General features: G+C 43.9%; 2 protein-coding genes across 5 annotated transcripts in view; both read left to right on the top strand.

Moving 5' to 3' along the window:
• The window catches only part of GNA13 (G protein subunit alpha 13), a 30,496-nt gene extending 11,977 nt beyond the window's left edge, over positions 1-18,519 (top strand). The window contains exons 3-4 of the mRNA XM_083804926.1: positions 8,718-8,768; positions 13,499-18,519. Coding sequence (XP_083661052.1) covers positions 8,718-8,768; positions 13,499-14,071 — 624 coding nt within the window. The 3' untranslated portion in view covers positions 14,072-18,519. The remainder of the gene's footprint in view (positions 1-8,717; positions 8,769-13,498) is intronic.
• A 6,437-nt stretch (positions 18,520-24,956) lies between these two features.
• The window catches only part of ARSG (arylsulfatase G), a 43,627-nt gene continuing 41,445 nt past the window's right edge, over positions 24,957-27,138 (top strand). For 2 of the 4 annotated variants that reach the window (XM_083804932.1, XM_083804931.1), the window contains exons 1-3: positions 24,957-25,490; positions 25,828-25,995; positions 26,912-27,037. The gene's annotated coding sequence lies outside the window, so the exon portion shown is untranslated. The remainder of the gene's footprint in view (positions 25,491-25,827; positions 25,996-26,911; positions 27,038-27,138) is intronic. The other 2 variants (XM_083804928.1, XM_083804933.1) reach the window with 1 other exon arrangement.

Consider the following 27,138-nt stretch of genomic DNA (forward strand, 5'->3'; position numbering starts at 1 on the left):
TTACAGTCTGGTTCCAGTCTGTGTTGTGTGCAAAACATCGAGAGTTTATATAGATGCTTCCCGGAGTGTAAATAGTAATTGGGAGGTGGCTGTTTCGTCTCGGTCAGTGCCTCTTTTCAGATGACTTCTGCTAGGCCTGTGGGGGTGAGTTGTGACCTGGGAGAGTTGTTCCATCAATGAAATTTTGAAAATCTTTCACAAAGTATCGGTGTCTTTCCTGAAGTAAATTTTCTAGAAGAGGAGTTTGGATTTGTAAATACCGAGGGAGGGAGTAAAAAGGTCTTTGAAGAAAGAAAGCGCACCTGATCTCGTGGATAGTGTATCCTAATTTGTGTTCATGCATTGGTTTCTGTTCAGGTTCTGGCAAACGTAAGCATCTTTATCGGATGTTCCGGGTTTGCAGATGCTGTGTCCCATATGCCGTTTATTGCATTTGTTCACCTGGCTCTGATCTCAGGAGGAGGCTGCAGCAGGCTTCTGTTTGCTTCACATTCAGAATGGTCCTGAGCTGGTCCTTAGGCTTTGTGGCATACACAGTATAAATGCTGTGTGTGGCTGGGGTTTTTAATCGTGGGAGAGTGTCTCAACAGACCCCTGGGTTTTGCTGCTGGGTTGCACAAACAGAATATCACTTGGTACGACCCAAAGCTACTCAGTTTTTTGGTATTTTCAGCTGATAATGGAACACGGCCCGATCTGCTTTTTGAGCAGTCTTTCAGAATTAGCTGGAAATGTCACAACTGAGTGCTGTACATGGAAGCGACTGCAGTTCGGTAGGTTTTAATGGAAAGTTGTCTCTGCTCTCGCCTAGAAGCTGTAGTGAATGTTCATACTTGTAAGGGAACTTTATTAGGAAGCCAGCGATTAGATCCCTTCAGGAGTGGGGAGGGATACCTAGCTAAGAAAAACGAAATTGGATTTTCTGCTTCATAGGAAGACGATTCAAAACTGGAACAGTTTGTGGCATACAGCGTGTGGGTTGAGTTCTGCATAGTGCTCGGTCGTGGCTTCGCTGGGTTATTTGGGATAGCATATTACATCTGAGATCGCAGAAATACTCGACTGATCGGAGCAGCGCCAAGCTTCGCGTTCTGCAAGTCAGTGAAGCGCTTTGCAGGGCAGTGCAACGCCAGATTTGGTGCAAGAAAAACAATTATGCCAGGGCCGCCTTCGAGAAGCTGGCTGTTGACTCAGGCGCACGTGGCTCGGCTTACCTCCCCCGTTCCACGCGCAGCTGTTGGGGTTTGGCAGCCGAAGTTCCCGCATGCCTGGGTGTCCGGCAGCCCGCAGGGGCTGCAGGGTGGCTGTAGTGCAGGCGCCCAGGTGGACGTGCTCCGTCTGCCTCCATTTGTTAACCGCGTTTGGAGAATTGTGCTTTAATTGGATTACTCGGGGAAATAGGGGATAACAGATTAAAGGGATATTGTTGGGTTAAAAACCCTTCTTAAACTTTTTCACCTTTCGCTGTTAGTGCCATTACACAAGATAAAAACGCCACTTGTGAAATAACTACGTGTGACTCCTCCCTTGCTTGGTTCTTCTGGAGCTTCACACAGAGCCCCCTCCACCGAATTGCATCCAGCTGTTCTGAATCCAAACTCAGCTCCTCTACCAAAAGGTTTTACAAAACATTACTTTTTGAGTCATGACTTAAACCCTTCTTTTTTGAGGACAGACGCTCAGCCATGTGACCGAATGCAAGAGAGGTTTCACTTCTACACTGCGTGATGCATTTCTGATTGCTCTGAAAAAAGGCAAACACAACTTGAGCTGCACATAGGAAGTGCTGAAAAGAGGAAATAGGATAGCGCTCTCAGCAGAGGTAGGATGAGCAGTGACGCATTTGTGACGTGCATTGGTGGAGAAAAGAATTGTTTTGTTACCCCTATAAAAGCAAATGTAGTCTCTATCTGAAACTCCCCAGGTCAGTAGAAAAAAAATGCTGAGACTGATCCTAATATGCTTAAGTTTTATCTTGAAAATGGGCAGATCAGAACTGAGCTGGCTATTCTATGGGTTGAACTGGAGAGAAGGAAGCTAGGAGACCCTAAAATGTCTGATCTTGCCATAAGGTACCTGCATTAGCCCCTTATAAGGCTGCTGGTTCGTTAATGCTTCCACTGGCAGCAGTGCGATTTTAAAGCAGTTTGCCCTCCCTTCTTGGGGGGATGAGTTTAACATGGATCAGTTATTGGATCTGGTTGTACCACAAGGCAGCAATAATGCTTTTGTGGGCATAAATGGGGGCTGCCTTGTTTGGGAAGGAGTTCCAGTTTGTGCTGGTTTTAACATAACTTTGTCCATAATTAACACTTAGAAAAAGGAAACATTTCTCTTCAGGAAATGTTTTCTGTTAGCACATTTTCAAATATTTTGATCGAGGCTTGCAGTTTGGTAAGTAAAAGTACTGCTGCTTATACTGATGCGTTTCTCTAAGTACCTTAGCACCCTTATAAAAGGGTGTATTATTGTATATGCTTATTGTAAATTCCTGAAACACTGCTAATAAAATTGCTCCCTAAACAAAGAGCAGTATATCAAGTGTTAGAGCAGAGGAATGGCAACTGGGAAACAAGTTGTTTCCCCCCAGCCATAGGAGATACCAGGGGAGTTACTGAAATGTTAATGTAAAATAGGGAAAATCTGTGTTTTTTTTTTTTAATTCAGTTCCTTGAATAAACAAGTTACTGCTATGAATGCGTAGAAGTTTCATCCTTTTCTGTTGACTGAGGCATGCTTGAAAGAGGAGCCCCCGTTAGGAAGCACGGGGAGCAGTGAACAATGAGAGAAATTAATTTGTAGAAACATGGAAGTTGAGAAGGAAAAGGGATTATTTTCACCTCTGAGGCTAGTGAAAGAAACCGAACAAATTTAATGTCTGGACATGAGACTTGGCTCAGCTTTTACTGCTCTAACAATCGACACAGTTTTGGATGAGCTGAACACGTTAACTAGGGCTGGATGCATTCGTGGCATGAGTGTACTGTCTCCATCGTCTGCTGCTTTCATGCAGAGTTCTGAGTATCACCATTCTGGGGGGAGAGGGCTGTGGTGCTCTTCAGCGCAGATTTCCTGGTGAGAGAGACGTCTCTTTGACTAAACCATCTCCGTGAATTGCTTCTGTGCTTATTACGGGAATTTCTGAAAACTGCTGAAACCTCAAATGCAGCACTATTGATCTGCAGTCAGACTGCTTTGGACTCAGCTGGGGTTGGGGTGGGGCTCGAGAAAATAAAGGTTAGAGATCTCTTTTGTTGGATTCGTTGTGAAAGTCCTAAGTCTTTAATAGCAAAAACTGTACATAATGGGGTGCAGGGTATAAGGATTATTAGGGTGAAGTGCGGAATTTTAGCACTCTGGTTCTTCCTACATCCTCTCCTCCTTCAGGCTGCTTTTCCACAGTTACAGGTGGTTCACTTTGTATGCCAAGTTAGGCATATCCATGGCAACCTAAAAACAGTATAGTTACCTGGTCTTCCTCTAAACTAGGCTTTTTTTTTTTTAAAGTGCTTTTTGTTATTGTTTTTTGTTATTTTGTTTGTAATAGGAGAGGAAATGTTGGTTTCTCTTTTCCCAGAAATTCAAGTAAGGTCAAGAAGAGAAAATGATTGGTTTCTATAATTCTGTTCTAGTAACCAAGCTCTATCTCCTCTTAGCATTAAATATCTGATTTACTCTTCCAAATACTTAAGTCTTGTCAACTTAGTATGCTTCATTGAACTTGCAGCCAAATTGCAGTTTGATAAATCGTGTGTTTATTTAAAGCTTGTGATGACTAAATCTTTATTTGATGCTTCTCCTCTCCCTTCTTTAACTGATAGCTTTTGGAAAAAACTTAGTGTCTGTGTTCCCCCAAAGCAACTAGAATTCATTTAGCTATCTTAAGGCTTCATCAAATCATGTTTTGGTTGCTGACATTGTTTTCATGGAAACCAAATAAATTGGTGCCACTTCCTGGGTTTAAAAGCAGCGTTCATCTGCTGTATACTTCACCTCGTTTTCCTCCCCTCCCCAAAATATTTTGTGGTTACTGTCCAAAATGCCACCAGTTAGTGTCTAAAGCAAAGTAATCTCTCTCTGTGCCATGTTTCATTTATACAAGATTATTAATCTGCTTTACTTCAGGAGACCACGTGAGCAGTTGTCCTATTGGTAAATACCCACTGTGCTGTAGTCACCTCGCTGCAGAAAGATTGCGTTACCCAAAACTTGGGATCCTTGGACAGGCATGAGCAAGGCTAGTGGAAATGAACGCAGGGTGTAAGGGAAGCTGTAGTTCTAATGTCAAATACCTTGATAAGAACATGATTTAGTTGTGCTTTCTTATAAATTATGTGCGTGTTCATGATAAAACAACTTGGCTTGACTTCCTTCAGAAAGGATCATAAGACTCCAGGAGGCACACAAGCTGTTTTGATTCAAACCTTTCTGAAAATGGAATATTTGACAGTTATGAATAAAGTTATTTAACAGTCAACTTCCTGTGGTTTACATGCATTTCTGAATCAGGAGGAGGCTGAAGGGCTGCAGCTGAAATGTATATGCCTCGCTTGAACAAAAAAGGGCATCTTTTACCAGCAAAGTGATCACTTAAAATCCGAGATTCTAATATGGCTTACTTCGATCCTGCACTGAAGGTAGGAGAGCACAGTTACATGACACTGGAAGATGCTGGAAGCTAGCAGAGGCCAGTTGTTCTTGCCGCACTGGTGCACGTTCAGGAAGATTGCTTTGTCGCAGCGCTTGTTGTTTCAAGTTGCTGTACGTCAACATGTGCACAAGAAACGTGCTCGAGCCCACGTGTGACTCTGCTGCTTGTGTTGGCGTCTTTGGGCCTGTGCTCGGAGCTCAGGGGAAGGAAACGAGCCGCGGACAAGTAAGAGGGGCTCCGTGCCATGGTCCATGTAGCAGAAGGGGTCGCTGGTAACCTTCAGCCGCACCTCAGGAGTTTGCAGTTGAGAGCTGCTTGACTATAAAAATGACTTTAAAGGGCTCACCTGCATTTTAAAAAAATAAATTCACCTGTGGCTAATTTAAGACCTTCCTGTAATGTGAGTAGCACCATCTATATGATGTAATGTGTTCTTCTGTGAATGTGTTAATGGCCCTAAATTTAAGGGGCTTTGCTCAAACAGTTGCCGTATGTTGTCCTGTATTTAGCTTGGGTGAGAAGCTGGGTACCGGAGAACAGTTGGTCCCTACCTCATGTTTATATCAGGTATCAAATCAGCATGCATTGGTTTTGGTTTTTTTTCCTCCACTCCTGACTCTCACAGGAACTTTCTAGTATCTTTTTTTGACCACTAAAATAAAATCAAAGATGCATTATTTCTGGCTTATGACTTGTTTTTAAATTGGAGTTTGGTGCTTTGTGCTCGCGGAATGTGGGTTTAAAGACAACAGGAATATACTGGAAAACCTGACTTATTCAGTGGAGAGAGACCCTGCGGTTCTCAAGCTCCTGTTGGTTTTGTCCTTGGGTGGCTCCTCTGTCTCTCAGCTGGGAACGCTGGAGCACCGAGCTGCTGCTGCAGCAGCCACGTGGCAGGGGTAGGACGTGGTCAGCCGCATGGGAGCTACTGGGGCAGAGCGGGGAAACCCAGTTGCTTTTTTTTTTTTTTTTGAGTCCTCTCAGGTAAAGCAGATAGTTTACAGTTTGTCTGAAGGGAAATTCTAGAATGTGGCAGGTGGACGTTGAAGCCAACTGTCTAAATATAGCCGATGTCATCAATTCACCGTGCGAGATCTCGTTCTCTATCTAGTATCAGGATGGTCTAACACCGAAACTGTCTTTGGACCTGCTGTCATACGAGATTGCAAACGGATCATCATCTTACTCAGCTCTAATTGCTGGTAGTAAATCTTTGCTTGGTTTTGTCTTTTTTTTTTTTCTTTCTGTGGGTTTCTCTTAATCATTACATAAAACATACAGCTCTACAACCTTTGCAAAACTATCTAAAGCCTTGCTTGGTTGCTTTGTAGTGCTGCCTTTTTAAAGCTTATTTAAGATGTGTCAAAACCCTTCAGTTCGGCAGCAGCGCTCTCCGATAACAATCTGTTAATCGTGGCAGTTTGCTGTTCAGGAGTGTCAGTAGTTAGCAGTGCTTGGCCTGCGATGTGAAAATGTCCAGGTCAGAGAGAAAATTACCTCAAGCCAAGACCCTGGCTTGCAGCTGTATGACATGGGGAGTGTCTGGAGTACGAGAGAAGGACAGAGGATAAGTTTGAAGCTGTTCTGAGTTCCTGATCACATACAAATTGATAAAAGCCAATGACTGAACGACTTTTATCCTTAAGGATAATACAGTTCGAGTGAGCTGCTGATGTGGAGGAGGGAAGCTGGTCTGTTGCTGCTTCTTTAACTTCACTATGCTGCAGGTGATGGCTTTTATAGCTCAGTCTCCTGAGTTTCGCACTGGTCACCTTGATAGTTATCTGCTGTTGACTTTGACCCATGACAGCCTAAGAACTGGAGCAGCCTTCTCAGTGTGCTTTCTCCCCGGTTACTTTACTGATGTTGGATGTGTGGCTCTACAGCATTACCATTGCTACAGGACAGTGTATTTTGTGTTTGTGTTTTCTGGAAATCCCTTCTTTTGGGAAACCGCTTCTGCTGTTGCTTTTTGACATTTCCAGGCAGTGGCTTGCTTGCATGCTCGCTCCATAGCAGTAGCAGTAAGCCCCAGGATTCAAAGGAGAGGTAGCAAGTTGTGCATTCCAGCACTGCGGAGTTAATGCTTCTTCAGGGAGTAAGCAGTGCCATAAGTAGTATGCAAAAAGAGCTAAGATTAAAATATATGTATGCACACACATGTGGTCCTACAGCCTCTGAGGGCCAGGTATTCTAGAATGAATGCCTCCACTTAATGAGTCTGAAATCTGGCCAATTTGTACATTATCATGTGGGGGCAGAGGGTTCTCAGCTCCGACTAGAACCTAAACAAGAAATAAAATCTGTCCTTAACTTTTATTTTGCCTTAACATTCAGCTGAAGACGGTGGTTTTAGTACTTGGAAGGCCTGAATTCTGATCCTGTTACTCCTGCTAAGGAAGCTTGAAGCAAAAGTACTCCTGATAGATTTGTGCATCAAGATTGTGCGTTTTTGTTGTCTGTGAAATAGGAAAGCGCTTCCACATACACTTCCTTACAGGACTGACACCAGAACAGATTTCTGAAGTGCTGGAAAAGCTGTAGGTATAAAATACTCAGTGCAGTCATGGCAAGCAGTTCCCCAGCAGTCTGGTCTGTGTTACCGCTGCAGTTTCTCACCGTAGAGAGAATCGGTAATGTAAGTCAAAATGGAAAGCAGAATAAAGTAATAGATCGCTGTTGGACTCTGTTCCTGCAGGTGTGTCGAGCACAAGGCACGTTTCAGCCGGAGTTTCAGTCTTGCCTAGATAAGAGTTGATGTTCAGAGGGCATGGTAAAGGTGCAGTATCTACCTGCACGAAGTGACTTTTTAAGCAGCTGCAAACCTCGCAAAGGTGCCTGGCTCGGGTGTGTGCCAGAACCCTTTTTGTACTGTTACTTTACTGGCACTGCTTTACCTGGCACTGTTGCTTAGATGACAGGCTTATACTGAGATTTGATAGTCTTCCTAGATAAATCTGTAGAGTTTGAAGTGAGGGGGAAATCATTACTGAGGTGTAACTGCTGTCCTAATTCACTTGTCTGGCTTGGGTGTAGCTGCCCCGGTGTTGGGTACTTGATGGGTTTGTCATCAGTGGAATACAGTCAGAATTCCTGCTCTCCATCCACAGAGTGCAAGTACAGATGGTTTCCTTTGAGTATTAATAACAACTAAGTGACGTTACGGCTTGGTTATCAAGAGCTTTCAAAAGGAAGCGTGTTTCTGCTTCTGTCATGAAGCTGAGAATCCTAAGAAGGTGGTACTTTTCTTTGCAATAAACTTAATCAGTATATCTTGCCTGTTGCAATTGAACTCAGGTCCAGCAGTATCCCTAAAAGGGTTCTTCCTTAATGTCAGCACCCTAACAGAGGCCTGGAGAGCTGACTGCAGTTAGGGTTACAAAAACAAGCGTTAGTTCTGCGTTACTGGAGGCATTAAGAACTGACCTTACTACTCGCAAGGTCAATGATGGCTTGATTTGGAAGGTAGGCTGTATAGTAGGTTTGTTAACAAGTGGTATTGCAGCATGGAGGGAGCTCTGTTTGCTAATCCCGAGTAAGGGGTTCTTGTCCAACTTGACCTTTGACATGAAAGTTCAGTAAAATGCTTCAACTGTTGTGGTTTCTCTTCTGCTCGTCGGTTGTTGTGTGCAGGGGGAGTACCTGTACGAATGGGACCTGAAGGCAATGCAGTTATAAATTAACTTATCTCCCATGGTTAATCCTCGTCTCTGAATGCCTGTGTGTGCAGACTCTTCAAAGGGCTAGAGGAGTTGAATGCGTCTTTTCATAATGAAGGTGTGGTTGCATCTTTGGTAGTCCCTATGAATAACACAGTAGGATTTACCTAGCAATTCTAAACTTGGAAAGAATTTAACTACCATAAATGTGGCTGCCTGTGCTTTTAAAGCTTAAATATTAACTGGCCTAAAATAACTTCCATTATACACTTAGGATTGCTGCTTAAAAAAAAAAACATTTAAAGCTTCCAACAGTTTAGATTCAGGTGAATTAACTGGACTTCAGAATATAAACCACTGGAATCAAGTGTGCTGCTTACTAACTAACTTTTCGCTTTGTTTTCTAGGGGGAATCTGTAAAATACTTTTTGGACAACTTGGATAAACTTGGAGAACAAGTAAGTTTGTGTTTTTTTTCCATTTGTGAGCTTTAAGTGGCCCTTAATCTCTGGATTTTAAGTAGATGAAATGTAATTTTGTGTCTGCTCCAATAACTTTAGTTAACTTTGCCTGTCCCATTATCTCAGCAGATCATCACTGATGTGTCAAAAACACAGGGCGTTGTGAGGGCCAAGTGTCTTTGGCAATACAACTTCTGTGGAAATTGAACAAAAAGCAAGTTACAAATGTTTGTATAGTCAGAGGATTGTTAAAGTGGCATTTCAGCATTAATTGATATCCAAAAATGTTTATTTTTGAATACCCACTTAGAAACACGAAGCTAAATCAGCGTACAAATCAGGGGTACCTTTCTGTAGTTAGTGAACAAACTTAGTACGGAGTAGAATGTGTTTTCTCTAGGGAAAAAGCCGAAACTTCTATAGAATACTTTTAGATAAAATGCTGGTTACTGCTTCAGTGATGAAGCTGTATGCCAATAGTCATTAGTCTTGTATTGCAGAAACAGCATGTGAAAAATTGCCTTTAAAAGGGGATGCCAGCTTGCACGCCATGGGGAGGTAGTTTCTCCATGGCCATTTCCAGCTGATGGGTAACAAATGATGAAGGAATCCAAACCACTTCAAATAAATAAAATTAAGCATGATGTAACAGGATTCTTCTTTGTCTCTTTAGCAGATAGATAAATTTTGAGCCAGACAGTTCAAAGCAGAAAACCAGTATTTTTTCTAAATAGAGCACTGTTGATCATCTGGTTGAATGCGTGCTCTTCCCAGGTGTCTTGCTTGAACTCCAGTGCTCACTCCTTGAATTTTTATTGGTCTTGAGTTACGAGAGAATACAAAAACCGCATTCACTTTAACAAACTACTAAACTTACTGTTAATGGTGGGTTTCTCCTAGTCTCTGAATACAATGCCACTCTAATTAAAAAAAAAAAAAATCCCCCCACATATTTGTGCACGCTTGGGTGTGGATTTTTGCAGCTTCTCATTCAGAGAAGAAACCTGTATTAGAAACCTTGATCTAATCTTTGATTAAAGCATAAAACTAAAAGTCAGTAGTTCAAAGGAAAAAGAATTCTATGTAGGTATGTGCGTACACACACAAACTGTAGCTCTGATACTGTTGTGGGAGTGCTGAGCACTGAATTACAGCATTTCCAATTTAAACTTAGACCAAATGCTACTGAGACACAAAGGATTCTTTAAGATCTGATTCAGAAAATGTTAGGTCTTTGTGGAAAAAAACGCTAGCTAAGTTTTGTTACTGAAAGATTTGATAGGTTCTTCTGGTTTGTTCTTATCTATATGCAAGATTTGTCTAATGATTGTTTCTTCAAACTGTATTAATGCAAGTATTTTACTGTTCTTATCTGATAATCTGATACAACTAGGCTGGCCTGCAACTAAATTGCTTATAAACAGATAGACCTCCGATTCGTGTGCCTCTTGCCAAAAAGGAGCTCCTGTGCCTCATGCCAAAAAGGGAGCTGCTGATAAGAGCACATAGGGAAAAGAACTTACTGTTCAGATTTAATCAGCTCAGCAAAGTAAGAGTGCCTAGGATCGGCTGGATTCCTTGCAACTCCTTGTTACTTCCACTGCCAGGGCAGACTATATGTATTCCGAGTATCTCATAACAAGACATCGGTTTCCATGGTGTGGCTGGATCTTATTCATACCTTAAATGCCAATTTTAACTAGGCAAACAGTGATGTGATAGCTGAAATAGCTACCCGATAACCGAAAGTTTTCCTTTTGAAGACGGCAAACCATAGTGAATTTGAGGAGGACAACAATTCAGGAAGAAAGCGAAAGGTAGAAAAGAAGCTGAAGTCACTTTTAGGAGTCAGTGTCAGTCTGAATCCTTGGGAAGAGCTGATGCTTGCGGACAAATTGAGCTGCACAGAAAGGAGGAAAAAAGGTGACAAAACAGTCAGCATAGAAGAGTGGGAAAAGTATAGAAAAGTAGTGGATTGAGATGCTTGCAGGACAAGTACAAATTGATAATGGAGAGACACTGAAAGGACATGGAAAATAATACTAGGTGCTGGCCCAGGACGTACCTAGTGCTGCAGGCTTTGGACACAGAGCATGGGACCAACAGTGAGCAAAGGGCTGTATCAGAACTGCTATAGGAGCAAGCTGCTAGTATCCAAAGGATCTCTGCACCAGGGAGAAAAGAACAGGATCATCACTCAAAAAGAGCATTAAAATCCTTGGAGATCTCTATTGGAGCTGTTGTTTTTAGCCTCCGGTAGCCAAATGATGTCTCTATACCAAGCACTTGACTTCCAGTGCACTCATTTGCAGGCTGTTACATCAGAGTAGCCAATTATCGAGGATAAACCATGGTAGGTTTTCTTCTGTGCATGTAGAAGTTGAAAGCACTTGAAAATGTTTTAGTTGTGGTTGCAAGTGTAGAAGGAATTTTAAATGAATAATGATACTCAAGAGGGAATTTGTCAGGAATTCTGGGATGAGCTTCTTTTCTTGAAAGCTTTACTGAATAAATGGTCAGGGCTAGCTCCCAGAAGAGTCTGCTTTGTCCTCGTTTCAATATTGAAGGCTATGTATGTGGCTCTTCCTATTCATTGATTTTATTCGTTCCTTTACTATAAGGATAGCAGTCACTCCTGAACTTTCCTAAGGCTTTCCGGTTTTATTCTGAGAACTTGTGACTGACTTCCTGAATAAAAAATACACATGTTGGAAAGATGGAAATAAGCGTTGAACCTGCGACATTCTCTTCCCAAAGTGTTTGCAGTCAACTTTACTCAAGATGTCTTTACAAGCACTCGGTGCCATTTGGTAGGCATTGCTCTGTTCAGAGTTGCAGAGGGGTTGGGGATGGAAGGGACCTCTGGAGGTCATCTAGTCCAGCCCGCTGCCGAGCAGGGTCACTTAGAGCATGTTGCAGAGGATATTCCTCTGGTAACCCACAGGATTCCTCTTGTCCTCCCTCCCTAGCAGTTTTTGGTAGAAAAGGCCCAAAATAAACCTAACAAATAAATATCAAAAATCTCATTACCCTTTACATTTGCTTCTTTTTCATCAGAAGGGGATGGAAGCATGTCTGGTGCTCAGTTTGAGAAGTTGGTGCTGCTTTACAGTCGAACTGTCCTATGGATTTGGGTGGTGCAGGCTTGAGATGTGTAGTAGTACAGTAAAAAGTGCAGGGTGGGGAGCCTGTGCTTCGGAGAACTGCTTTGTGATTGCAAGCTGTGATAAAAAATACAGGCCCTAGGCCTGGGCAGCTCCAAATAAAGAGACTCAGGAGTTCAAACAAAACAGTCTAGCTAGTTTCACTTTTGAGCTTACATAGTAAAGGAACTTGATCCTTGAATTTTTGGAGCATTGCGCTTCCCTTATGATTTTTAAGTTGCTTTCTTAAGGCCGTGGATCAAATTTTTCCAGCTCCCTTAAATTTGGAATACCAGCATTTGAATTACGGTGTAGTTTGCCTGCTACCCCCAGCTCACAGGTTAGTAGTTGATTCAGACTTTGTGGGCTATTGTCTTACACATCTTTATAAAAGCTTCGTGCTTGGCCTTACTTTGACACTGCCAGTTACCGTAGATCATTCACTAAGAAGAGACTAAAGTTCCGGCTCTGAAACCCAAACCACTCTATCGGAAGTTGAGAAATGCTGGAAAAATGTAAGGAAGAGCTTCAGTAAGAAGGGAACAAGAAAGCTGTAGGCTTCGGTGTCAACTGGCTGTCTGTTATTGGTGGACTTTTTAAATAGCACAAGACTTGGGCCATATGGAAAAATGTAATTCTTAGAATGAAGAAATCCCCAGTATGAGTCTTGATTTTTTCATGCCATCAAAAGCTGACTAATAAGAATTCCTCTTTTTGTAAGCATCTGCTGACAGTGATCGTGTAAAAACTGCAGGAACTCGTATGGCCCCTGTTTAATTCTGGGGGAAAAGGCAGGCTGGAGGGAGAGCAGTGTCTGGTGCCTCCTAGACTGTACTGCTACAAAAAGCCTGCCGTCCTCCTCTGCCTGTTGCTCCCTGTTCTACTAATTGCACAGGATGTTTTAGACAAAATCAGGCTGTGGGAGCTCAGGTAGGGTACAGCTAATTAATAGAAGCACCTTTTTTGGACAGCTGGATCCAAAAAATCCATGGTACAAACATAGCAAGTTGCTTCGGTTTGGCTTTTCTGGCGTAGTTAATTGATTGCCTTAACGATTACTTACTGGAACAGCTTCTTTTTTTTCTAGAGGCAGCTGTGCAGTATGCAGGAGAACATGGGGCGAATCGAGTGCCCACAGTTAGAATAGGGTACCGCCACGGGTATTGGTTTGAGAAACCTGTTTGACACCCCGTTTGCTGCATTCTGGTGTTGGTGCCAAGCTTGTGCCCCTGCTTTGTGGCAAGAAGATGAATGAAGCGGAAAGAATCCAGAATGAGGGAAACTGGCACGAGGAGCTGCTGGTACAGCTTTCAGGGCTGTTTATGGATGCTTGTCATGTGGCGAATGGAAAGCTTCAGTTCTCCGCGAGTAGTAAATGTTTGGATTTAACATTGGGTGTGTTTCCTGCTTTTGACTCTAGATCTTTACAAAATGCTTCAGTGTTGGAATATAAATATACATACGTGTGTATGTTTGTGCAAAAGCTCGTGCTGTTCCCCTGCAAGCTTTCTCTTGATTGCAGGTCAGCTGCGATCATCATGCCTGTGACTTGTGTCCTAATCATCAAACTCCTTTGTTTTTTAGGACTATCTTCCCTCACAGCAAGACATACTGCTGGCACGAAGACCCACAAAAGGGATTCATGAGTACGACTTTGAAATAAAAAATGTTCCTTTCAAAATGGTTGATGTAGGTGGCCAAAGGTCAGAACGGAAACGGTGGTTCGAATGCTTCGACAGCGTCACATCGATACTCTTCCTCGTTTCCTCAAGTGAGTTTGACCAAGTGCTTATGGAGGATCGGCAAACGAATCGCCTTACGGAGTCCCTGAACATTTTTGAAACAATAGTCAATAACCGGGTTTTCAGCAACGTCTCCATCATTCTCTTCTTAAATAAAACGGACTTGCTTGAGGAAAAAGTACAAAAAGTGAGCATCAAAGACTATTTTCCAGAATTTGAAGGGGATCCCCACTGCTTAACAGATGTCCAAAAATTCCTGGTGGATTGTTTTCGTACCAAACGCCGGGACCAGCAGCAGAAGCCCCTCTACCACCACTTCACCACTGCTATTAACACAGAAAACATCCGGCTAGTTTTCCGCGATGTCAAGGATACCATCCTTCATGACAACCTCAAGCAGCTTATGCTACAGTGATGTGCAAAAAGACATTTTTATTTGAGTAACTATTGTGTGTTTTTTTTTAACTAGGAGTTTACAGCAGGAATAGAGAAATTCAGATCCTGTCAGACTTCTTGATACGTGGCTAAAAGCTGCTGCTGAACACATTATTGCCAATTTCTGCAGTAATTCAGGCTTAATCTCTACCAGTGTAGCTTCAAGTTGACTCAAGTTGTAATTTTATAGCAGACCTATGTCTAAGTTACCTGTAAAGTGATTAAATTTGACCTTTTGAGAAGAACATGTATATTATCCTAGAAAATTCATTCCACCTTTAGAATTCCAAGCCCAAACTTGAGTGAAATCGTTGCAATTGTTAAGCTTTGGCAGTAATTTTTTGGGGGGGAGAACTTCTCACATCTAACTTCATAACGAAGACTGTGATACCGTAGCTGACTTAGGATTTCTCAGGTCTGTTGTTGGCTAGAAAACCCATAAATCCCTTGCTGGAATCGTGTATTTGAAGCTAGAATTCCTGGGTGTAACGTACTTCCTACTTAAGTATAAATCTTTGCATGGGGTTTGACTAGGATACGCTTTAAAAATACCTAGGTTGGGAACTAAAGACATCTGGCAGGAAGTACCAGTGCAGGCAGCAGTCCAGAGACAAGGGATCAGCGAATGGCACAGCACACTGCTTCACTCCTGTGCATCGTAAGTACTCGACATCTTAGAGCCGTGGCGAAGCACAGAGCACTATGAGATGGTCCTCTTGAAACTTGGATGTGGGAAGGGGGAGCAAGCTAAATTCGTATTTCTTATCTTCACGAACCAGATGTTACATGTAGGTACCTTACCTTTCTTGAAGCGCTTTAACATATCACTGGTTTATCTTAGTGTGCCTCCTCTGAGTCGGTAAGCATTTGGTGATGGATAGAAGTACTTGCAGACCTAAGTGCCTCCTTGTGTTCTGTCCTCCTGCAGCAGTTTCAGTGGCCTTATGAGCATGTGTGTTCCCAGCAGAGGCCTTGTGTAGCTGACGCCGTGAAGATGAATGTTTTTTTAAAGGGGAAAAAAACCAACATGTCACAGCAGAATGTGCTTCAGCTGATGAGGTTCTTTCGGAGACTTCCCAATTGGGTCTACCAGTCCTAAGTGTACTTGAGCCAAATACGTTGCACAGCATGTTTCCGAGTGCTGGCTGTGACTAATGATACTTTACCAAAAGTTCCATTGCTTTTTTTTTTTTGGGGGGGGGGGGGGGGGGGATACCGTTGCCATGTGATTACAAAATAATAAGAAAATGCTTCTTGCCCAGAAATCCTCATACACCATGCAGCGTGCAACTGAGTGAGCTTGCCAAGGTGCCAACACGTGTCTTTAAAAAGTAGTGCCGCTACCAAGTCCCCCCCAGGCTGCAGTTTTAGCCTGTTCAGCTTGCCACTTTGCCCCGTGGAACCGGCAAATTCCTGTGGATTGTGATGCTGGCCGATGTTTCCTTCAAGGAGTTTTTATTAACACACCACGTGGGTGGCAAGAGGAGTGACATGATATTCTCACTGCTTGGAGCTGCGTCCCTGCAGGTGTGATCGTGTTAGGACATAGGAAAACTGCCCGTCTTCTGAACTTAGCCTTTACTTACTGTGACTGTAAGTTGTGTTAACATCTCTGGACCTCGTTCTCCTGCCCGTAGAAGGGGAATCGTGTGTTTTTATTTAGTTAAGTGCTTTGAAAGACCTCTATTTTTTTATATCATCCAAGGAGTAGTCATAGATTAGTCTGCAGTGTCTGCGGCACTGTTTTGGGAGGAAAGAGTTCTGAAAGGAGCTTTGGAGAAGTCAGTGCGTAATCCTCTCAAGGAAGTCAGTGCAGCACTGATGTCAAGAGGATTAATACAATCTTTAGATGGGGATATTTAATGGAGATTTTGCCTCCTTAGTAGGCATGGCTATGATTACTTCTGGTTTTGTCTTCAGTTTATGCGAGAGCAATTCAAGAAGGATGAACTAAAGACCTTTAAATACCCTCAGCCCTTTTGAAGGATTGGGCAACATGCACAGGGTCCAAAAGTTCTCGGTTCTCCTCCCTGGGGAAGGATTACAGGTTGATCTGGCTGAGCTGTAAGTGCTGTGTGAGCAGGCAACAAACCTCTGTCTAGTAGCCTCCAAGTATGTAACAAAGTCCATTGTTTGCAAGCAGAAGTTGAACAAACCCACACCCTTGGAGTGAGGGCAATTAACCATTGGAACAAATCAACAGGAGGAGTAAGAGACTTTTTTTTTTTTCCATTGCTGGCAGTTGTTTGAACAAGTTTCTTTTGAAAAGAGACTTAAGTCTGCTCTAATTAAAATAATTAATTTGGAGAGGGTCTGTAGTACGTGTTTTGCAGGATGTCAGACTAGATGATTAACGAAAAGACTGGATATTGGATGATGGTGAATATTACCAGGAATCTGTCTAAAATCTGTTTATGTGAAGTGTTGATGAATTTTTGTCTAGGGACCTGTTAATTTACTTAAAGATCCTCAAAACTGATGTCAGTCGAAGGATGTAGTCAGTATCACCAAGGCACTGGACACTTCTGATATTAGCTAAAGTAGGAAAAATACTCAGCAGGCTTCTCCCTGAACCAACACCAAAAAAATAAACCCAACCCCACCCTGTTTTTAATCCTTTCAGATCATTTTCCCTGTGAACACCGGGGCCTACGAGATAGCGAGGTGAACCCCACGACGTTGGGTAACTTCTGACAAAGTTGGCCCTGGGAGATAAGCACTATGTGAATCTCAGGCAGAAATGAATTATTTTAATGAAATTACTGAATCAAATCACTTGCATTTCCCACTCCCACTTCTTTCAAGGGAGTGAGGCAACTAACCTTGATGTCACTGTTTACATGGTTCCTATGTTAACATGCTGGGTAAACAAAGTGAATCAACGTTGGGCTTCTCCATCCCCAAACTCGCTATTCATTAGCTACCTGAAAAGAAGCACATCATGTACTGTTGTCTTTCTTTTTGATTTTATTCTAAATATAACTTCTTTATAGCAGGATTTAATTTTGGTACAAGAGCTGAAGGGCTGATGTTGTTGAGCAGACTGATTTTATTTTTATTAAGCTTGAGGCAAGCGAACAAGTCACACGCGGCTAGTAAGGGTCACGCGTGTTAGCAGCAGCCAGCCTGCGGTACAAAGGCAGGAGATGGTTCCAGTGAAGGTGGGAAAGCAAGTTTCACAAAACTTTTAGTTCTCTATGGTGCAGCAAGCCCTGTTAAAGAGATGCCTGATCGGTGACCATATGGAGATATACCACTGTCTTGTACAGTCCTCCTGTACGTGAAGGTGAAATTGGTGTTTTAGGGGCTGTTCCCGGCTGCGGTGCGTTCAACTGCGTTGTCTGATACCTTAAAACTGTGGCTGTTCATCAGGGCTTTAAAAATTTTTTACTTTCTTATGTGTTGTATGTGGGAGCATAAGCCATCAGCTTGTGTAAAACTTTAAAGCTTTCTTTTAGAATACCCACTGATAAAAAAAAAAAAGACAATAAAAGGTGGGTTCATTGATCTCAATGGCTGTATATTGGACTCGTTTGTCTAGTAAGTGGCTTTAAATTTTGCCCATCAGAATTATCCTCGCAAATTGTTCAGATGAGGTGAGTGTTTCAAGCTTCGTGACGCTTGGCTAATAATAGTATTTATGATCGGTTTCGGACAGCTTATCAAACTGCTTCTGCTCATCGTGTTTAGAAGGAAGTCACTGCTTAAAGACTGAGAACTACACGTGTTTGATGTGGCCATTGCCATCAGGAGACTCCTCTAGCTGTTCCTCTTTAAGGTTGATTGCAAAGTGTTCATTTTCCGACAGTAACGTTCCCTGCTTCAGATCAGAAGCTTCATGCCATACCGAATTGTCCACAAGTTAACTTTACAGGTCTTGTCTGTTTGAATGGTACCATTAATTAACATAGTTGTTTTTTAATTACACAGCATTGCAATACAGTGCCATTTTGCAATTTCTTTGCATTGTACTTGAAAATGAATTGCAGACTATTTAAAACCGCTTTCCTGCGCTTTCAGTAGCAGTGAGAGCTTACCTTACGTGAAGCCTTTATGTAAAAATATATTTTGTAACAACCTCATAGATCTTTAACAAAACCAAGATTTGTATTAGCTTTGTATAAATGTTTGTGGCTTACACTTTTATATGTTTAACTTTTTATAAACTTTCCAGGGACTACTTTTTATTGTAAATTTTTTTTTCTCCTTGCTTTAGTTTAAGATTGGCAATAAGTTATTTCTAAGGGATGTCTTAGAAGAAAAAGCATCGCTTCCTTTTTATAAAACGGTTAAATCAATTAGTTTAAAACCTCTTCCATTTGCTTGTACATTGCTCTGTACATACTCTTCCAAAATGTTGCCTTTCAGCTATTAATATTTGCCTTGTGTACAAAAATTACTGACAATGAATAAACATATACAGCCTCATATTGGTATGACGGAATCATTTTTCAGATTTGTACTTAATGTGTGGAGACAGTCAACTGACTTCTGTTACGTTTCTGCCACATCTTGTGTTTCAAACAAAATAAGTACCGATGGAGGTCTCTGGTCTCCAGCAAGCTCTCTGCTAAAAGGGCTCGTGCAGATTCCTGCGTTCGGCCTGGTTGCTTTCTCTGCAGTGAACTTGCTGAAGTTGCGTTTGGCAACCAGTTTGGTACTCAATATTTAAAATATTGATGATGCTTGTGTGTGCCGGTGTGGGTGGCAAGCCTCTGTATAAATTATGTATCTCAGTATTGCAGAGTTAGACTTTTCTTTAATTATTTTTAGCTGCTTTCTGAATAAGCCAGCCTCGGCCTCCTCCAGAAACGGATCACTGGCTGTTCAGCAGCAAAACATTGATTTCTCCTTGTCAGCCTTCATAGGCCTGAGATTTGTGTGGCATGCTGTGAACAGGAAATCTCTGAAAATGCTCAGAGCAAGTAATGCGGGTTTATATGGTTAGTTCTTCATATGAATATTTGTCTTGATAATGGTAATACATAAACTGTAAAAATTCTTGGACCTGTGTGAATCTTCTGTGGATTAATAGGACCCTGCATTATCTCCCCTACCCTCTGCACTGTGAAGAGCAGAATTAATTTATGGCAAGGAGACACCTCAGCTCTCTGAAATTGTGAGTGAAAAAAAACATGAAATATGACCGGAAACTTTACCCTGCTTTGCAATGCAGTTTTGATTCTGGGTCTTGCCGGTTCCTAGAGCAGTTGTTTCTGAAGAACTCCAGCCTTATCACTCGATCACTTTCCTGCACCAAAGTCATTTTAGCAAATGAACGGCATTAGTGGTGTTGCTCTGACTTTGACAATCAGTCTAGGTTTTCTTGAAAGCTGGTTTTCTTACCTTATTTCCTGAGATGCTGTCAGCTACCTGAGGAATAAAACTAACGACATCCAGAACTTAACAGATATTTTAAAAAAAATAATAAATCCAGTGTTACAAGAGTAATTGTTCAAGGTTCATGTAGGCTTCTAGTTAAGGACTGGCTGAATAAAGCTGTCGTTAGGAAGGCCTTTTCCTTATTGCCTGGGAGGGCCTTCTGAGGATTCATTCGAGTTGTAATAGGAGTGCTGGTCACACAAAATGACTTTTCTGAAATATGCATGCTCTTGGTGTTTGAAAATAAGCTCCTTTAGCAGAATGTGGGATAGTAATGTTGTTCTGTTCGGCAGGAGTTTGTGGATTCTGGTAACCTCACAGCACTGAGTGTCCTGTGTCTGACAGCGTACGGAGAGCCAGACGAGGGGCAGGGAAGGACTGTTACAGGATTTCTGAGCAAGTAGAAATTTCTTCACTTTCATAAAGCTCTTGATTTAACAAAACACCTAATTGCACACGCTAGTGAAAGTAGGTTGGGTTTTTGAGCCTCTTCCTTCCTGTTAAAGTAACTCGGTGATTACACAATAACTGACATAAGGGAACAAAAATCAAGAGAAGTTCTGCTGCGAAAGCTCCCTGAGCTGCCCTGGCTGGGCACGGCCACGTTTCAGAGCTGACCTTAAAAGAGTCCTGTTCCTGGAGGGGACCTGGTGGGTCGTGGTCAGCTCTGGGGCAGCTGAAGGGCAAAATGCTAGAGGAGCAGCTGCCAGGGGACAGCTTTTCTGGGGATATGGGTGGAAATGAGATGTCTCTGGCCTAGGCCCTGCTGATTTTTTCCTTGAAAAAAAAAAAAAAGGTAATTGCATCAAGGTATTTCTGGACGTCCTACCTAAGGCACTGCTCAGGTGTTTTCCAGACAAGATGTTTTCGCCGTACGTGAAATGTGAATTACTAGATGAAATCAGTAAGAGTCCAGATAGCCAAAGTCCCACAAGGTCCTGCAGGAGTGTGGGTTTTGTTTTTATGCCTAACTTTAGATAGCATTGGATTCTTTTGTTCTTTCTTCCCGTGTGCTTTTATGCACACTTAAAAATGAGAGGCAAAACATTTGTTGTTGCTGGAGTCAGATTCTTGCTAAAGCCAAAAGAAAAGCTCTTGCAAGACCACAGGGCGAGCCTCATGCTCTGGCCTGTGAAAACTGCTGCGGCAGAGTCAAAATCCTTACACTTGAGTTCAGTAAACAAGTTGCGATGACTCGAAGATAAGGAATCAAAACATCCAGCAGAAACGAGATGTGCGCTCGAGCCGGGAGGAGCAGTCCCCGCCCATGCGTGGAGTCGGAGGCACTTGGGGCCAAGCGACCGCGTCGGCTGCGCGCGGCGGAGGAAGTGGAGCGGTTTGATTAACAGCCGAGCCCTCGGCCTGGCAAACGGGAGTTTGATGTAGGCCGTTCCGAGGAGAGTTCTGCTTCTGCACAACCTCCAGCTTGTGACTTCGTGCCAAGATTAAAATTCAGAGGGTACCTCCTCTAAGCTACGGGCTGTCACCAGCAAGCTGTGCGTTTGCTGCCCCGCAGGCAGCGAGGGCTGCAGGGCACTGGAGGATAAGGTAGGAATGTATTTGTCAGCATGCACAGGAAGCGCATAAATCTGATTTCTCTGGCTGGAGGGTTTAAAATGTGACGCAATAGGACCCAGTAAGATGGTGCTGATCATTGCAAACTGATTTTGTTTAGTTTAGGACTTAGGAGGAAGCATAAGAATCTGTGGACCCCTCAGAAGTGAATCCCCCCTTTGGCTTCCAGCGTTCAGCGTAGTGGATCTTGTGTCTCGCCAGCGCAGAAGATGCTGACTGTCTTCGCAGGCCCCTTCCTATTGAAGTTTTGCTTGCAGCCAAAATCCTGCTCGATTTCCATTTCTCCAATCCAGTACCGGGTCAGACCTCTGATGTCTCTGAGCCATGTTGCAGGCTCTGCCCTGTGTTCATTGTCTTACGCTGCCTGCAGCCTGGAGGACAGTTAACTTTTCTTCTGTAAAAGACAGCTACCCCTTTATCAGATTCAAAGGGGAAGCAGTAGTGGAGAAAAGGGTGTGCGTTTTACCTTGAAAACTCCCCCCCACAGACTCGTGTGCTGTGTTCCATATAGAACGTATACCATGCAAGTGATGTTTGTGGCATGGCACCAGCCCCGAGTAATTTATCTCTAGCAACTCACCGCATCAGGCTGTGCAGTCAGTAAGCACTTCCACAATTAGTATGTGTGATCATCACCCCTGACATGAGATTCAACTTTGTGTGCCCGCAGTCCTTGGTTGGGAGTTGTTGTTTTAAGCTTTTACAGAAAGAAAAGGCAGTATCTATAAATGATACAGATCTTCGTGTGGTTGCCTAGGCATAATGTTTTGCACTGTTTCTGTGCGATCTTGCTTCTCTTACATTAATCCAAACCTAATCACGGAAGCAGCTACGAATTGATGACCATTCCTGTTGAAGCCCCTTTTCCCTGAAGAAAGAGAAAACAAGCAAACAGAAACCCTTCAAAGAAACCAGCGTTTTCAAAGAGGTAAGATCAGGATTCGCATGGGAGCAAGTTGAGCAAGCCTTCAGCAGCGACAGCCTTCTTAGCTCATGTCTGGCATTTGCTAAAAATTGCCCAGAATTAAGGGGAAAACTTCCTCTTACTCGTGCAGAAGACCCAAGCAGGCTGTTCTTCTCTCACCTCTGCAATACTAAGGGAGAAATATTTTCTTCAGAATTTAGCAAATCCTAAATCCTCTTTTTGTTCCAAGCGAAGTGTTGCCGTTCGTTGTGCTTATAATAAATCACTGCATAATCATCTCCGCTATCTTTTATTTGTGGATGCCTTTGAGGCAAGGGAACATTTTTTCTCTGTACGAACGTCAGCAGTAAGTCACCCTGAATGTTTCTTTGTCGTGTCAAAGCACTGATTGACACTGATTTCTTCCTTCAGAAAGGAAACTCCATTTGCCTGCAACAGTAGGATAAATACGGGGAGAGTATTCATACATTTGATATGCAAATTAATTGCCAAAAGTAGCTCCCCTCTAAGAGGCTAGCAAGGTAAAATGTTTTATATTTCCCTCTTAACAGAAGCAGGGATCAAATATGAAAGCACCTGGATGACAGCCAACCCTCTAGCTGGAGCCAGGCTGTATTTTCATTGTCTCCGTACCCTGTCTCGTTTGCTTTCAGCTAGACAAATGTCTGTGATTATGCCAAAGTCAGGAGAGCACAGGAGGAAAATGCAGCCTCGCACCTCTGCTTATGCCTTTGGTGGTGGAAATCACTGCTTTGCTGCCCAGAGCTACTGCCCAAATGTAGACTGTTTGTAGTAGCTGGCCTCTCCAAGGGCCAGCTTCCATCATTAGGGAGAGAAAAGCAGCGACAGAGAGCAGTTCTCAGCCTGAAGCCGTGTCCCAGGTAGCTCTTGAGTCACCCTCCGGCGGGGCCGCTTTCTCCCCGCAGCAGCGACCAGCTCAGGCTTCGTCACCGCACTTTCAGACACCTCGAGAGAAATGAAATCACCTCCACCACCGTGCCTGGGTGCTGTATTTCCTCAGCCAGGAAAGGCAGTGTGATGTTAGCATGTTAATTCTGGCAGAGCACTCTGACATCCGTGGAGGAAAGGATCTATTCTGTTCTGCGTCTATTCTATCTGCTCACTAAGAATTACTTTCCGTACAGGATCCTCCAGTAGCTTCATGGCAGGATTTCACTGGTTCCATCTCCATGTTCACTTTTCAACAGTCACAAGCCACTGCAAATAAATGGCTCCAGACTTTGGCAGTTGTGTAGGAAATAACCCCGCGTTTTACAGATCCTTAAAAGCAAGAAGAAAAAAAACCACCATAATTCCTCATTTCCTTAGCTGGAGCTCTTTGGATCACATATTTTTGTCTCATGGGCTAATTTTTTTCTCCATCTTCCTGTCAGACAGGACTTCTGTTTGTGCAGACGTGGATGTCACTCCATCTTCATGTCTCACTCAGCACGGGTAAACCCAGACAGCCCGAGAAGAGCTCTTAAGGCAATACTTAGGAAAAATAGGCCGGAGCTGAAAACGTTAGGACGAGAAACAGCAGATCTGTAACACGTGGCTGGTTTGTTTGACATAAACGGCGAGATTATTTACTGCTTACAATTCTGGCCAGAGAACAGCCCGGGAATGTTTGGAAGCAAGTTTGCTGGCTATGAGCTGCAGGGAAGCACCGGTCAATGCCTTGCTGTGCCTCAAAACGACGAGGACGATGGAGGTTGAGATGTCGGAGGCATCCGAACCGCCTCTGTTTACTTCAGACAAAATCGTCTCGGAGAAGCCGAGAGGCGGAGGGAGAAGCACTGGGATCCGAGCGCAGAACTGGATTGCAGGAACATCTGAGCACTAAATATAGCAGCCGTGCTAACTCAGCGGCTTCGGGCGCAGCAGATAACATCCTGCTTTGGGACGGCTCGCAGGAGTCAGGCCACTGCAAGGGGAGGTGTGAAATTCAATCCCTGTCAGGGCATTGGCAAGCAGTGCTTGGGAATCCTGGGATCCCTGTCTTTTCACTGTTTTGGTTTATGTATTTTTGAAACGTTTGAGAGAATAATGAAAATATCAGGAAAAATAAAACAGCGTATTTTGGTATCATGGGCTAAACTCTTCCTTCATCTGCACATAGTATCTTCCAGCGCGCCTCAGTGATGTTTGCTAAAGCTTCTGAACACGGAAAACATCACAAGTGTTAAATACCAGACCTTTGTTTGTTTGTTGTTTTAATAAAAACACCGAAGAACTATTAGGTGTGTTGGGGAAATGCTGCTTCTGGCAGGGGAATAGAGAGGGCACGCCTACAAAAACCAGTGCGCCCAGGCACAGCTCCCGCCGTAACGTTCCCGTGCAAAGCTTCTCCTGGCTGTTGGCGGGGTGTCCCTGGATGGTCTGACTCCCTCGGGACACCCTGCACGGTGCCTTGCTGGCCATGGCGCTTCATTTCCCCGTTGCTCCGAGTCCTGCACAAGTTCTGCCCTAGACAGGGCGATGCTCTCGCTACCGAGATCACGAAGGTCCCTTTCGCTCGCTGCACAGCTCTGGCTGGCGTAGCGATGCAGGGGTGTATGAAGTCGAAAAGCACTTGGTGCGGCCCTCTTTGTTGTCCCCTCCTTGCCACCACTTGCTCTGCTTGTGCCCCAAAAGCCACCCCGGTGATTTTATCCGCCCAGCTCAGGGGTGACCGTCCTCCGTGCTGTGCTTTGCTGCGTAAACGGGCTGCTCGTGGGGGGACTTGCGAGCCGCCAGCCCGGCTCAGGGGGCACCCGCAGTCCTGGGGACACCGACTTGAGGGACCAAAGCGACCCCAGGCTGGCTGGGGACCGAGGCCAGGGGCTTGTCCACGGCACGGCACGGCCGGGGCCGCGCTGGGGATCCGCGGGCAGCGCTGCGGGGCCGTGGGGCCTGCGGGCTGGGCACGGAAGGGCGGCGGGCCCGGCCCCAGCCCCGGCTCCAGCCCCGGCCCCGCTCCGGCCGCGGCTCCGCCCGCCGCGGTCCCGGCGCCCCCGTGAGGAGAACGGGGCGGAGGGCCCAGGCGGGCGGCGGCCGGGGGAAGGCTGCGGGCCGCGGGCCTCCGTCTCCGGCCCTCCCCGAGCCCCCAGGCCTCGCTGCGAGGAGCCGGGGCCGGCAGCAGCCGGGGGCCGGGCGGAGGCCTCGTCTCACCGGGGCTCGGCGGCACCGAGGGCCCGGCGGCGGCGGCGGCAGCACCGCGGCCTGCGAGGTTGACCTGGCCTCCCTCCGCCCGGCCCGCGACGGCTGGGGACGGGGAATCGCAGCGCGCTCGCGTTAGCGTTTCCCGTGTCGTTTTCACGACTTTTTAATTAACCGTGTTCAGAAAGTACGCTCCTCCTCTCACAAGCCTTCCTGTTGTAAATGTATGCTGAAAATAACCAAATCAGCAGCAAACGCGGCGTGCCAGGGCCTGGCGCGAATGTTTGCCTCTTCCTTCATCGGCTTCTTCTGGGCTTCAATAAGCAAAGCCCTGGTCTGTCACAGCAGAAGATATCCGGCATTGCAGTAATTACCGGTAAACATCTGTATTGCTGCTGTGGGGTGCATTAGTTTGAGCCAGTGCACGTAGTTATTTTATCCTTTAGTCACTGCTTAAGGTGGCAAATGTCGGTGCAACGAGGTCTTGGGATTGTCAGGAGCTGTAAAAGATTGCATGTGTAGTTGGGGCGTGTTCTAAATGCTACACGGCAGCTATGCGTGTACTTTTCTGCCACAAAATGGATTGAAATTCATTAAAAATTGAAATAAGTGGGGATATTACAGCTCTGAGAAAAAGCTGTTAAGCAAGTTGGTTGGCTTATCCTGCTGCAGGAAAATTAATAACCTTGTGTCATTTTGGATTCCTTCTACAGGTTTGTTCGAGGACTCGGCACAGAAGATTATGTGACATGGTCGAAGGAGTACTGTGAAGCCTTTTCCAGTGATCTGACTAAAAATCCTGGAACCCATTCCAGTTTCACGTACAGCGTGTGCTTTTGGAGTAAATGAACACACTACAAGTAGCCTACAAACTCATGCAGGTACATAATGCTGACAAATTGATGGACAGAGGGAACTTGGGATTCTTTGTTAGTCACTGATCAGAGGGGAGGTGTCTGATAAAAGACTGTTCCTGGTGCCTTGTACTGAAGAGAACAGGTGTGAAAACAGTTTAGAAGTCGGTGTCTTGCAAGCCCAAATCCCAGCTCCTGCAGTTACTTGGTTCTGTAACTTTTATTAATTTAAGTAGTCGCACTGCAGACAGCAGGATGATCTAAGAGCAGCAGGCTCATGCTTCGTGAGCTGGTTGAATTACACTGTTACATCTGTGAAGCCCATGCTCTGTCAGCCACTGAGTATGAGAAATAAACTCCCTAAATTAATGCAGTGGACAGATAGATGTTTTGCCTGTTGTTGAGCATAATAATGTAGGATTTATGTTCTTGTCAAACTTGGTTAAGTTAAGAAAAAATCTGGGGGACTACAGTAATAAAATTTGCTGTTTGATCATTCATAATGGTGATTTTTTTTTTGTGATGTGGTCTACTAGCAATTTTTCTGAGCCCACTTAGTATCCATAGGTTTAGGAAGACTTTTTTTCCTCTAGCAATCAGAAATAGATTCAAATATCTAAATTTCTTACTGTCCTTTCTTTCTGCTTTTATAAAACAATATTTCAACAATCTGTGAACCAAATAAAATAAAAAATAATTTTTAAAAAGGGCTAATTTGTCTGAAGGCCCAAAACTGCAAAGAGGACTTGCACTTAAAAAGTCTCTCTTTGGAATATTATTGTGTCTGAATACTCAGACTTTCCTGTTCAACAGTGTGTATTTACGTATGTAAAAATAATCGTGTGTGTTCACAGCTTTTCTATGTATTTCTGTTTCTATCCTAACAAAAGTTATTTTTTTTTCCTGACAAAAGTCTTTTCATTGATTTTTTTTTTTCCCCCAGGGGATCTGTTGAAATACCTGAAGGAGAAAAGACAGCTGCTTTGTGTGTTGTGGGAATAACAATGACAGACCTTTATCCAGACTGAGTCTTGGAATTTTGTCTTTGGACAAGCTGCTTTGACAGAAGGTATTGTGTCTTACAGCATAACTTGGTATGTTTGAAAACTCGAATGGCTTTCAAAATGTGAACAAACAGCTTAAGCTGGACTTGGTGATCATTGTAGGTCC

Source organism: Anser anser, assembly GCF_964211835.1.
Source record: "Anser anser genome assembly, chromosome: 19".
Taxonomy (NCBI): Eukaryota; Metazoa; Chordata; class Aves; order Anseriformes; family Anatidae; genus Anser; species Anser anser.